The following is a 12445-nucleotide window of genomic DNA, read 5'->3' as shown; positions in this document are numbered from 1 at the left end:
GCTCTGGGCAGGGGTCCGCCCCCCACCGGCGGGAGGGCCGCAGACTGCACTCACGGGGCTCTGGGCTCCCCGCCACCATCCTCCCCAGCCTCCTGGGAGTTGAGGTGAGCAGCCCGGGGCCTAAGGCAGCCCAACCAGGCGTCAGCCCAACCAGGCGTCAGCCCCAGTGCTCTGCACGCCGAGACCGGGGCAGGAGGCAACGAGCCCAGGAGGCGAGCTCGGCCCTGCAGGCCACACGAGCTGGGAGGCTCCAGGGGTCACTCTACCAAGACCCTGGGAGAGAGGTGCCTGCCTCAGATGAGGGGGCCCAGGGCGTACCAGCACTGGGCACCCTGACTGCCCTCAGAACCCACGAGAACTGCGCAAGGACACAACCAAGGGACCAGGTGGTGTTTCCGGCTTGGGCCCTGAGCAAAGGCCAGAAGAGGGTTTCTCTAGCACAATCCCTCCCCACTCAGGCCCCACGGCGGCACCCCAAGCCAAACTCAGATTTCTGTGTGGACACACCAGTCCTTTATTCAAATCCGACGTCCATGTCCCGCTACTGCTGACAGCGAGTCCTAGCTGTGGTGCAAGCTGCCACACACCTGGTCCTCCCGGAGCAACATGACCCCCGGCACCTCAGCCTCCCCAGTGATGCACCTGCTGGAAAACAAGCAGCAGGAGAGATAAAGAGGGGTCCAGCAGGAAGCCCACAGAACACTGCCCGCCCCCCTCCCCCGCTGGGGTCAGTGGGGCAGGAGACCAGGAAAGGAGAACCCACTGGATGGGGATGGGCCGGGCACAGCCAGGGCCAAAAGGCTGCCCTCTTCCCCAACGTAAAATAGCACTTACAGGTAACATGGTGTGAGGCCAGGTAGCCGTGCCTCTGGCTCTTGCTTCCAGGTGAAGGCCCTCCTGGGACAGTGACCCCAGGTCATCGCTGCTCTCTGGCCACCCTTCCAAGTCACACTGGCTTCCCTTCAACCTGCCAAAGCAAAGAAGCGTTATGCCCAGCGCCCTGGCCACAGCTGGCATCTGCCCCCCACCCCCCGCCCACCGAAACCCTCCACAGCTCCTAGGAGGGTCTCAAGCTAGTCATCGGGGCCATCCTGGCTGAGGCCCCGTCACAGGCTGGTGTGCCCTGGGTGGGCCTGCGCCTTTCAGATGGGCCAGGCCACGTTCCACCCTTAAGCAGAGCCAGCTACCCAATTGGGATGGAGCTGCTTAGAGAACAGTGTGGGGCTCTGGGAAAAACTCATGGCGGCAACAGACATCAGAGAAAGCTAGTTAGGAGCCTGAGGTAAGGAGGTCTGGAAAAGACTGTCAATTGATGAACAAAAATTCGGTGGTCTCCAATCCTGCTTATGGATCAAACCTACTCTGGAGGTATGACTGCCCGGGCCACTCGCCTGGCTGCAGGCGGGGAAGGGCCAACGGCCGAGGTCTGACTTTAGTGCTAATTTAAAAAAAAAAAAAAAAAAAAAAGAAAAATGGAAAAGGAAAAACAGTCAAAGGAACATTCCCCAGGTACATAACTTTTACTTTCAAATGAGCTCTTGACAAGAGGAGGGATGCGGACATGAGCAAAAGGAGTTACCTCGAATTACAGGGCTACTTCCACATATGAGCTAGCCAAGGGAGCAGCTTGCGTCTCAGAGGGTTCTGTTGGGCGCACAACACTTCTGTCCTCCGAGGGGCTGCAGCTTCCATAGGCTAGCGGTGAAAGCTCAGAACTTGTAAAGCAACAGCAGAGCTAGCTAACAAGCCGGTCAGTCTGTGGTCGCCCAGGGACGCTACCTGCTGTCCACTCTCTGCCTACCGCTACACTAAGGCGGTCCGGGTTGGCGTCATGTGCCCAAGTGTCCACCGTACCTGCTAAGCTTCCCACCCCATCACCCACCTTCTCACCTAAACCGGGACCCATGGCAGTCAGCTGTCACAAGGGGCCCTGCAAGCCTTCCCTGTCTAGCTCTCCAAGGGCCTCAGGCAGGGCTGGCAGACCTCCTTCTCAAACTGCTCTGCTCAGTTCCAACTGCCTTGAACCGGCAGCAGGGAGTGTGTTGTGCAATGAAGGGAAATTGTCAGAGCAAGGTTCATTTCAGACGGTCCTTTTAATCGGCTTCGTAAAGCCAAAGAAAACTGCGTACAAGAATTCCTTAACCACTTCAAATACAACATCAATGGGATATGCATACGTCTTCCAGTAAAAAAGGACAATATAAATAAACATTTTCAAGAACCTCTCGAGGGGACGTCTGCAAGTCTACTGTGGGTCATACATAGCACAGAAGGGCCGTACAGGCCAGGCCCAGGGCAGCCAGAGCACCTCTGCTACTGCCCCAGGATGGGTCCTACCAGCTACACTCAGAAACATTACACAGAGTTGGAAAAAAGCCACAGCTTGCTCAGCTTCCGACAAAAAGCGGATTCAGAGTCCGTTCAATCTTAAGAGAAGTTAATTGGGGCACCCAACTTCACGGGCCTGACCCCACTAAAAAGAGAAACAAAAAAGGCAACACAACCAAAACCGAAACCCACACAACCCCCAATGATTTCCTAAAAAACTTATGGCTCATGGTAAAAAGAAAAAAAAAAAAAAAATTCTGAAGTGCTTTTCAAAACGTTTTTAAAACCCTTAAAAACGGACAGCGCTTCCTTAAAAAGAAAACTCTAGTAATGAGGCCATCTGGGGGTCAGAAGCAGTCAGGCTGTGTTTGACAAGATCAGAACGGATAAGACTACAAAAGTGGGGTACAAGGAGGTGTGTTCACTACACATTAACGATTCAGCGAAGCTCCCAAAATCTTTAAATATACAGCCATTGGAAGGACGATCTTGAGCAGGAAGGATTTTTACTCGTTGTGTGTAGCTGAGAACAAGAAGCAGGGACAGTGTAAAGGCACTGAAGCACGCAACAAGACGCAGCATTCCACTCCCGGGTCCAGACCTGGAGGGCTCGGCCCTGCAGCCTCGGGAGTCACCAACCCCCCCCACAGCTGAGGGCAGGGCTGCAGGGCCAGGCGGCCGCACATGCACGGATGCTGCCTGCTCGGGGGGCCCTCACTCTCCCTTTCCTTCTTAGTCAGTCTGCTTTTGCCTTTACGTTTTGGAGTAGAAATGGCTGCTGGCACAGAGACCGAGAGCGCAGTCTTGTCCCTTACGGGCAAGCACGGTGACAAAGTCTGAGTGTCGCTCGCAGAGGGCGCCAAGCCTTACTGAGCTCCCGCCGCAGGCCCCGGCAGCATGGTGCCCTCGGAGCGGGACTTACCGTAACTGTCGTAGCTGTCTCTGTAGGACCCACCCGAGCTCCGGTCACCATAGCCGCCACCTTGACTCCGGCTGCAAGAAAGACACTTCAGGCTACTCACGCCACCTGCAGCAGCGCTGCCCTGCACCAGCATCCGGAAAGAAGCCTCCCACACACCCTGGGCAAGACCTCAGCCGTCACCTGCTGTAGTAGTCTCTGGAGCCTCCATAACCCCCACTCCTGGACTCAAACCGGCTCCCCCCATAGCCTCGATCCCCTCCTCCTGCAGACAGAGACAAGAAAAGCTGAGCACCATCGCCTACCAGCAGTGTCCCCGCTGTGTTCCCGACGGCCTCAGGCCTTGAGCGTAGCACTTACCTCTGGAGAACCCACGGCCCCGGCCTCGGCCTCCTCGGAAGAAGCCCCGGCCCCCAGCGGAGCCACCTCGATACCCACGGGATCGGTTGTCAGATGACTTGCCAGCCTGGTCTACTCGGATCTGTCGCCCGTCCACAGACTGGAAACCAGAAACGTGCACGGGTTAGCCTCTGTGCTTCCCCACCCTCTCTGCAAACCCAGACCTCCTGCACCCCCAGAGCAGCAGCCGCTCACCTTCCCATTCATGGCCATCATGGCGTCCTTGGCATCGTCGATGTTCTCAAAGGTGACAAACCCAAAGCCTCGTGATCGCTGGGTCTCCCTGTCTTTCACGACCACCACTGTACAGGAGAGATCTAGAGTCTGCACTCAGCCCTCCCCACAGGCAGCCCTGCTCGGCCACCAGCCCAGCTCCAGCCTCACCTTCAGAGATCTGTCCGTATTTTGAGAAGACCTGCTCCAGCGACTGCTCATTGGTATCAAAACTCAGCCCTCCGACGAAAAGCTTGCCTTCGTCTGATGCCATGGCGGCCTGTGGCAAACGCTGTTGAAATCCTCACTGAGATCCTCCAGGGACTCCACCGCACCCCCCCCCTTATACAAACGACAGCGGCTTGGGGGGTGAACGCCGGAACGCCCTGTGCGCCCACCTCCCATCCACCCCTGGGGCTGCGAAGTTCAAGGAGACCCTCCCCCTTGCCCGCCCCGGACCCCTTGCCCTACTCTGTGCAGAGCCCGCCCCCACAGACTGGGACGGCCGGGGCCGCACCCCGGCTCTGCCGCGCTCCTCAGGGCCGCCCCGGCCGTGGGACCCCACAGCTGCAACCAGGCGGGACACCCGAAGAAGGCGTCGGCCTCCATCGTGCCCGGCTGAGCGCACCTCGGGGCTCCCCCTTGTGAGCAGGAACCCAACTCCCAGCCTGACCATCGGGGCGGGGAGTGGCAAAGTGCTTGGTCCACTGTGGGGCGCCCGTGAGGGCTGGGTGGCTGGGCACTGGGCGCGGGGGAGCGGGGCGGGGCCTCCACGTGCAGCCTGACATGTGGGGCTGGTGCCAACTTGAGCCGACTCTTTACGGGCTGGGAGAAACCCCGCCAGGTAGCTCCGGAAACACAAGCCAGAACGCGCGGCGGACCGCGCTTCTCGGACCCTAACTTGCGGAACTGGGAGGGCGCCGGAACTGCGCTGCCCTCGCGCGACTCCTGCGGGAGACCCGGAGCGGCGGCCCTGGCCACGCAGCGTGGCCCCGCCCACCGCCGCGCGCATGCGCCCCGCGCACGCCCTGCGCCACTCCATCCGGGCACCCGGCACTCCCGCCATTTCGCTGGGCGCAGCCTCGCGCTCGCGGCCGCCATTTTGCGGTGGCGTCCCGCTCGCGGAGGGCCAGGCCCGAGGGAAAGACGCCCTCCGGCCACAGCTTGGCCCGGTGTCCCGCTGCCCATCGCCGCCGGCGGGGCGGACTCCACCCCGGGCCCGCCCCGGCGCCGCCCCCGCCCAGGGGCGTGCCGCCGCCGTCCCGCCTCCTCCGGCCGGCCGCAGGCCGCTCGCCGCCCCGGGCCCGTGGAGCCGGCGCCGCCAGGGCCCTCACCACTGAGTCGGGAAGGTCCCTGACGCAGGCGGGAACAAGGCGCAGCACAACGAGCCAAGCCTCCTAACGCGCGAGTGAGGGGGGGGACGCCGAGCGCCCGGCCTTAAGTACGCCGCCGCGGGTTCCCGCCCCGCGCCCCGCGCCAGCCAATCCGAGGGCTCGGGAGCCGCAGCCGCACCTCATATTCATGAGGCGGGGGCTGGGCCGGCCCCGGCCCCGCCCCCTCCCGTGCGCGCGGTCTCCGGGCGCGATAATTGGCGAGGACGCTTCTCGTCCGCAGTCCCCCGCCCGCGGCCTGGAGGCGGGGCCAGCGCGCGGCGGGGCGGGGCTGACCCACTTCCGCATGCCCGCCCCCACCCCTCCTCCCGGCCTGTGGCGGTTAACAAAGGGGCCTCTGGAGGCCGAGGGCCCAAACTTCCAGGGGATCTCCTGGTGTGGCTCGAACTCAAGACTTGTGCTCTGCTCCAGCAGTCGCCGCCAGTGCAACCTTAGCCAAGTCCCCATCCGCACCGCAGCCCCCGCTGTCGGTTCACCTGAACCCTGACATCGTTCGCCTATACTTGCCAGCATAACCGACCCCTAGGACTCCCAGGACCCCACGCTCCTAAACACACCACTTCATGCGTCCGCGCCAAGGCCCGCCCAAACCCCAAGACTGAGGAAGCCCCACGTGTATGGATCCCAGTATTCTCCGAGATCCCATTTCCTCCTACGTCTCAACTTTGGGGCACCCCAACGTCACACCACCTGCTTTGATCTGCTTGGTGTGGTGCCCACGCCCCCATAATCACCTAGACAGACCCTTCCGTGCATTCCAGCGCTAGACTGCAGGCTGATCCCAACCTGGACACCCAACCCCACCACTGGGGCCAGCACTGCACCCCAACATTGGTCTCAACCCTTGGCCTCCCCTCCAGCACGTGCTCTGGCCTGGCCTCCTGCCAGCACGTAGTTCTGCACACCAAGAACAGACTCATTACCCATGGTGGGGTGAGCAACGCTCTGCTCCTCCCTCTGTGCTTTTTCCTGTCTGGGGGTTCCAAGAGCTCTGCTATCCGGAGAACCAGCTTTGCAGGAACCGTCACCCGCAAGATTGCTCCTGGGGAGTCCCAAGACCACTTTATGGGAGCCCCTTTGTGGCCACCATTTGCCCGCTGTGCAGGCTTTGGCTTATGTTGTCTCTGGTGACCCTGGACCCCTCCATGGGATGGAAAAAACTAGCGCAGAACCCTGCTCTAGAAAGTCTTCAGACAGTAGACCCTCTGCAGAAGAGTTGGGGGTATTTGGGAACAGAGCCCCCCACTTTGTTGCCCGCAGCAGAAAAGTCCCAGCCCCACTCCAGGCCTCAGACTTGCTCCCACCCTCAGGCAAGGACATGGTCTCCTGTGACAAGATCACGGGGACCCTCCTCCGTTCAGGAGCCCCTTCCCGCAGAGCAGCTCATGATCTCTTTGCCACCCCCTCTGCACCTCCCTGCCCCGCTGCCCCATGCCGCAGCCCTCCCTGACGACTGACTCCCCGTCAGAGGCAGCCTGCTGCTGCGTCAGCCTCTCACGCAGGGTGGTTATTAAAAGGAGCAAAAAGAGACATCAGCTCTCAGCTCCCTCTGCCTCCCAGCCAGCATGGGGGCGGGGCCCAGGTATGTCCAGCCCAGGAGCAATTCCCCGCCGCCACCCTTTCTGATGTGCTCCCCTAGCAAAGTTAGGTCAACGGCTCCTGGCTCCAGCCCAGGCCCGGTGTCCCTGCAGCCGCGATGGCCCCGAATCATTCTCTGCCCCTAGGACCCCGCCCCCACTGTTCTGTAGTTCTGAGTCGGCCTTCTCCTGGTTTTGTGAAGTGCTCTGTTCATTCATTCATTCATTCCGCCAGCACACAGTTATTAAACGTTTACTACGAGCCCGTTGCTGGGTACTGGTTTCCATGTATACCCACGACTGTCCTAGGTTCCCATTACAGAAAGGACCCATACCTGGGGACACCTGTTGCCAGGTGCGCCTGCTCTGGGCATTGTACGGAAACTGTGTGCGTCTCAGGTGTGCTGCCTGTCTCTGTCCCTGTGGTTTCCCGCATCTGCGTGTCCGTGTTGGGGGCGCTCAGGGGTCTGGGACCACCTTCATCGCTGTCGCGACCGCTGCGCCACCCTCTCCCCCATGGACACGAGGGGGCGCTGCAGCCTCGCTGTCACCCCAGCCGGGGGCTCCGGGTCCCGCCGCAAGCTCCAGCGTGAGATGGGGTCCTCGTCCCGCCCACAGGCCTGGCCCCGCGCCTCTGCCAGTGCGCTGGGAGGGGTGGGTGGCGGGGGGGGTGGAAGGATGGGGCTCAAAATAGCCGCGGGCACGGGAGAGGCTGCTATTCGTGGCCTGGCCGCGCGGTGCTCGCCGCCTGCCCGGCGGGACGGGGATTAGGCCGGGAGGTCCCCGTCGACGTATCTACCAAATCGCCCCTCCGCGAGCGGCCGCCGCGGAGGGGGCGCCCGCCTCCAGGACCACTTCTCCCACCGCGGTCCAACCCCTCCGCGTCTGGGCGCCCCACCCGCGGGCGTCGCCGTGGAGACGAGGGCGGGGCCGCCTCGCTCCCGCGGCACCCCCTCCGCCTTCCCGCCGGGCCGGGCCTCTGGACGCCGGGTCCTCCCCCGACCCTGGCTAATGACCGGGCGGGAGGCGGTAATGAGCGTCTGGGTCCCGGACGGGCGTTGGCCGGGATGAAAGGCGCGTGTGTGGGGGGGGACCCTCAGGCCGCGTAATTATCGCCCCCTCCCGGTCGGCCAGGCGGGGGCCAGGACAGTGCACCTGGCGGCCTCCCGGCGGGGGCGCACAACTGGGACCGTCCTGGCAGAGACTCGCCGGCCCGCCTGGCCCAAACCCGCAGGGCTCAGAGCCAGGGTGGGGGAAGCGGAGACTGGATGAGTGTGCGTGTTGCCAGGTGTGGTGCACATGTGTGCCGGTGAGCTGGGGAGTCGTGGGTAAACAGACACAAGGATGGCTGGGGACTGTGCCTGTGTGGACGGGAAAGTGGGGGCTGTGTGTGTGCGCGCGGATACGGAAGTGTGTGCGTGGTGCTCCGTGCGCAAGAACACAAGGGGGTTGTACACGGACTCCAGAACGTGTGCATAAGGGATATGGATGTGGGATCAGTCACGGACAGGTCTGCGTGTGTGTGCCTCAGGGGACAAGACTCACAGAGCATATGTGCCCGTGGTTCGTGGCGTGACTCATGCCCCCGGGCTGGGCAGAAGTGCTATGTGTCCGCGGTGGCCAGGGTCTCCTAGGGCAGAGGACAGCGACAGGAGGCCAGAAGCCCTGCAGAGAAAGAGTTAAACTGCCCTCCCCCAGTTCCTACCTGCATGAGGAGGTGGGGGTCCTCCGAGGTCTCTAGGAGGCCCCAGGTGGCTACCAACTGTGAACACAGGAAACTCAGCTGTTTGCCACCCTGGGAGAGGTTGCCCCTGGCCTCAGTTTCCCTCCTGTTCCTAGGAAGGGGTCTCCGTAGTGGAGAATGTGCAGGACAGGGGCTGGGGGCACCTAGTGGAGCCCCCTGTGAGTCAAGGCCCAAGAATGTGGAGGCTGCCACTCTTCTGTTCCTGCCCAGGCTCCCATCCCAGGATTGCAAAGGCCAGGCACAGCGTGGTTGGTGTTGGTGAGCACAGACTATGGGGCGGGACCCAGGGACACACAGAGATACACCTGTTGTGTACTTGCAACCCACCTGTGAAAGGGCGAGACCTGTGGGCGTCACATGCCTGCATGTTCGCTCTTTCTGTACTCACGAGGCTCCACAGACCCAGACAGTGACCCCTTCCCTTTCTACGGAGGGAAACAGAGGCACGTGTGTGGCAGCAAGGGCACAGATGGACAAGCACACATCAAGTAGAGCAAACGTACACCAGATGTCTGTGGAACGCCAGAGCTCGGGCATACACAAAGACCCCTGTGTGCTCACAAAAGCCCCAAGGCTTGCCTTGGTGGGGGCGGGGGACACAACCCACTGGATTTTGAGACTGGGGAAGGGCTGAGGTTCACACCTCCCCACCCCCGGGGGTAGGAGGAGCTGTCCCCCACAAGTGTCCTATCTGCTCACTTGACCTTGGCCCCACACTCAAGATGCCATCCACACACAGGCTCCCTGTGGGCATAAGGAGGGGCTTGTGGTATCTCCATGGCAACACTGGAGTGGCCAGAACGGAGAGTGCCCCCACCCTGTGGCAGTTGCCAGGGGCTCAGAGAAGACAGCTAAGCTGCTGTGGCCCTGGGCAGCCAGCACGAGTGCACATCCCAGCCCCATGTGTCGATGTCACAAGTGTTGGTGTCCCACAACTGGCCCTTCCTTGAAAGTCGGGGATGGCCGGGTGCCCAGCTCTGCAGGCTGCTGTTGCCAGGCCCCCCTCTGGGCCTCAGCTGCCCATCTGAGAAGTGGGTGCAGCAGCAGGGATTCCTGGGGTCATTGTGGGTGAACGAAGGGCTGCCAGCCACGGACAAGAGCCCACCACGGGGCACTTGGGGTTCTCTGCTTTTTCTTCTGTTGCAGGACACAAAGAAAATGGTCTGATGCTCATGCCCCCTTCTTCCAGGTCCCAACAGGGATGGAGTGAGTGCACGCACCCCCCGCCTGTCCCCAACCCGGATCAGCAGGTCTCTGCTCCTCTGGTGGGCCTAAAGCCATGGAGGGTATGTGGGCAGTGTGTGGCTGGAGCGATGGGTTGTGTTTGGGGGAGGATGCTGCCGTGGGTGACAAGTCTCTGAGGATCTGAGTGCCTGCCCCTGCTGGGTGTGACTTTCAGTTATGTGGTTTTCTTAAGGGAGGTCTTGGTCCAGGGTGAGAATGGGGGTGCCATTGTTTTGAGAATCATAGTGTTGATTGAGGTTGTGGTGGCACCAAAGTGTGGGCTGGGGCCAGTGTGTGTGTGTGTGTGGGGGGGGGTGTATTGCAGAGCCAGGAGCCTGGCATTCAGGTGGGGATCGTTATCTACCCCTTAACTGTTGAGGGGTGCACTTCTCCTGAGCGTGGGCAGGAAGGCGTGCTGGTCGGTCTGGTGGCTGGTCGGTCTGCGTGGGAGTCGGGGGTTGCGTGGACTCTCTCGGAGGCCCGTGGGCAGTGTCTGGGGGGTGGGGCGCGTGCAGTCCGGTTGTAGGCAGCTGTCTAGAGGCCCAGCTCCCCCTGCCTGCGGGTGACTGCCTCCCCTCGCGGGTGGCCCCGCCCACATTCCACAGGAGTTGGGGGTGCCCCCTACAGCCCCTGCCCACACCCCAACCTCTGACCCGGCCTGAGCCCACTCCCTCCATCCTGGGCACCCAGTACAGCAGCAGCTGGTTCCAGGGAGGGGCAGCCGGGCGGGGGTGGAGGCTGGAATGTGTGCCGGGGGTGAGGGAGGGCCCCTCTCCCCCTCCCCCCTCCGGAGAGGGGGCGGAAGAGGGGAGGAGTCGGTGGAGCAGAGAGACCCAGAGGGGAACAGAGACAGACTGAGATACTGAGGAAGGCAAAAAGAAAGAGGAAGAGAGAACCGGCCAGAGGCAGGAATGGCAGAGGCAGAGAAGTTAGGGAGAAGTCGAGGCAGCAAGCCAGGGACAGGGACCCAGAGGGAGGACCGGCACAGGGGCAGGGCCACAGGTGACAGCAGCCCCGCCCCCACACCGGGGCTGGGCTGCTCACCTGTCCCGGGTCACACCAGAGGCTGCCTGTCCCCTGCCCTCCCAGGGCGGGGCAGCCGTGGGTGGGGCTGGAGTCAAGACTCCTGGGTTGGGCCCCAGCACCCTTGGCTGTGGCTTGGTAACTCCCATTCCCAAGGCACCTGGAGAGTCAAGCAGGTCCCACTGGGCCCGGTGGGGGCAGCTGTGCCCTGGGCACCCGCCTGGTGCTGGGGGTGCAGGAGCAGGCTCCGACGGGGCACCGCTCGTTCCCATCTCCCCAGATGGCTCCTTGCCAGAGGCCCGGCTCCTCCCCAAGGCAGGCCCTGATCCTGGCCTTTGGCATTTCAAAACCGTGGAGCCAGCCCCAATTACCCATTTGGCCGCCCCCAGGGGACTCTGGCCTCAAGCAGAAAGCAGTGACCCCAGCGACCTTCTCCTGCTTGCCCACGGCTGTCTCATCATCCAGGAGCACTGCCCACCTGGACCCAAGCCTCCAGTCCAGACTGCATGCCTTGGCAGCCACACCTGTCCACACAGCCCACCCGACCCTCCACTGAGTCTTGCGCCTGCCCAGCCTGGGGCTAACCTTGGACCAGAAGTTTTGGCCTGCATGCTCCCCACCTGGCAGAGCCTGCTCCTGGTCACACCGACCGCTGCCTTCTCTGAACGGACTCCTGGTCACAACCAACCTTGCTCCCCTCCTCCAAGCCCCTAGCTCCTCGCAGCCCCCTTGCCAACCACCCCGCAATGAACCCGAGGCCGCCTTCACACAGTGCCCCATCTGTTCCTCCTCAGGCCTCTCCTCTAGGCCCAGGCTGAAGGCCTAGCCATTGAGCCACCTGAATGTTCTGCTCCCTGGGGGCCACTCAATCCCCAGCCACAGACTTGGGGGATCGCCCCTTTCGGGTCCTCGCCTCGGCGTCTTCCTCCCACCTTTGGTTTTCTCTCCCCCAACTAACTTGGCAGCTGCCCCCCCACACACAAAAATACACCTGCTTGCACGTCTCCAGGTCGTTGCGCACGCTGTCTCCCACCTAGGGGCACCCCTTCCCTCTTCCAACGCTTGGCAAACTCCTATTCCTTTGGCAAAACCTCAGGCCAAGTGCTCTCCTCCCGCTCGCCTTCCTGCGCTCCCCCCGCCCGGGGGCTGCATGCTCCCCCAATCCGGAGGTCGCGTCACCGAGTCGAGGAGGAGGGGGCAGCAGACAATGCCTGGACGTGGAAGGAGGGGTGCGAGCGAACGCGCCGGTGCGGGGGTCCACGTGCAGCGCCCCCCGCTACGCCCCCTCTTCCGTCCGGGCGCTGCCGAGCCGTCAGACCCTCGGCGCGCCTCCCGCCCCCAAGTTTGCAGACGCGCGACCACAGGGAGGGGGCCGCCCGCCTCCGCGCCGCGCTTGCGCACTCAGCCGGCCCGGGCGCGGTCCCACCCTCCGGCGCTAACGCCACGCTGTCATTGGTGCGTGCGGAGGAGCGAACGGCTGGGCCACCAGTGAGGCGTCCCCCCGGGGTGGGCGGGGCCTGAGCCCCCCGACGCGCTGACGGGGGCGAGCGGGGCGCCCTCCCCGCGGTGACGTCAGACCCGATTCGCGGCGCGTTGCCGTGGAAACCGCGATTCCATTCCTGCGGGT

At 62.8% G+C, this 12445-nt stretch overlaps 2 protein-coding genes across 4 annotated transcripts; one reads left to right on the top strand and one right to left on the bottom strand.

The window, feature by feature from the left end:
• Positions 1-485: 485 nt before the first annotated feature.
• On the bottom strand, positions 486-5350 carry LOC113917425 (cold inducible RNA binding protein). Of its 3 annotated transcripts, XM_027585203.1 has the most exons (8): positions 5194-5350; positions 4031-4139; positions 3842-3948; positions 3608-3746; positions 3431-3512; positions 3251-3321; positions 835-967; positions 486-645 (listed from the first exon to the last, which is right to left on the bottom strand). In XM_027585203.1, exons 2-7 carry the CDS (start codon positions 4131-4133, stop codon positions 963-965), a joined length of 507 nt encoding a protein of 168 aa, XP_027441004.1. In that variant the 5' UTR covers positions 4134-4139; positions 5194-5350; the 3' UTR covers positions 486-645; positions 835-962. The 3 variants fall into 3 exon arrangements, with proteins under 3 accessions (XP_027441004.1, XP_027441003.1, XP_027441002.1); XM_027585202.2 differs by lacking the exons at positions 486-645; positions 835-967 and adding an exon at positions 2075-2851; XM_027585201.1 differs by lacking the exons at positions 486-645; positions 835-967 and having other exon boundaries at positions 2874-3321.
• A 1465-nt stretch (positions 5351-6815) lies between these two features.
• LOC113916134 (basic proline-rich protein-like) lies at positions 6816-12098 on the top strand. The gene is made up of 4 exons (XM_027582031.1): positions 6816-6832; positions 7063-7416; positions 9761-9857; positions 11284-12098. Exons 1-4 carry the CDS (start codon positions 6816-6818, stop codon positions 11530-11532), a joined length of 717 nt encoding a protein of 238 aa, XP_027437832.1. The 3' UTR covers positions 11533-12098.
• The last annotated feature ends 347 nt before the right edge of the window (positions 12099-12445 follow it).

This window comes from Zalophus californianus, chromosome 1 (genome assembly GCF_009762305.2).
Source record: "Zalophus californianus isolate mZalCal1 chromosome 1, mZalCal1.pri.v2, whole genome shotgun sequence".
Lineage (NCBI taxonomy): Eukaryota > Metazoa > Chordata > Mammalia > Carnivora > Otariidae > Zalophus > Zalophus californianus.
This window is presented reverse-complemented; position numbering and strand designations above follow the sequence as displayed.

What these genes read in the sequence shown, in the direction of transcription:
- LOC113917425 (XM_027585201.1), bottom strand. Translation starts at nt 4,133, where the DNA reads ATGGCATCAGACGAAGGCAAGCTTTTCGTCGGAGGGCTGAGTTTTGAT. An exon ending in ATACGGACAGATCTCTGAAG is followed by an intron (nt 3,949 to 4,030) that starts GTGAGGCTGGAG and finishes TCTCCTGTACAG; the next exon opens with TGGTGGTCGTGAAAGACAGG. An exon ending in TCCAGAGACTACTACAGCAG is followed by an intron (nt 3,322 to 3,430) that starts GTGACGGCTGAG and finishes TCTTTCTTGCAG; the next exon opens with CCGGAGTCAAGGTGGCGGCT.
- LOC113916134 (XM_027582031.1), top strand. An exon ending in GTCCCGCCGCAAGCTCCAGC is followed by an intron (nt 7,417 to 9,760) that starts GTGAGATGGGGT and finishes CCCTTCTTCCAG; the next exon opens with GTCCCAACAGGGATGGAGTG. An exon ending in TGGGCCTAAAGCCATGGAGG is followed by an intron (nt 9,858 to 11,283) that starts GTATGTGGGCAG and finishes CTCATCATCCAG; the next exon opens with GAGCACTGCCCACCTGGACC.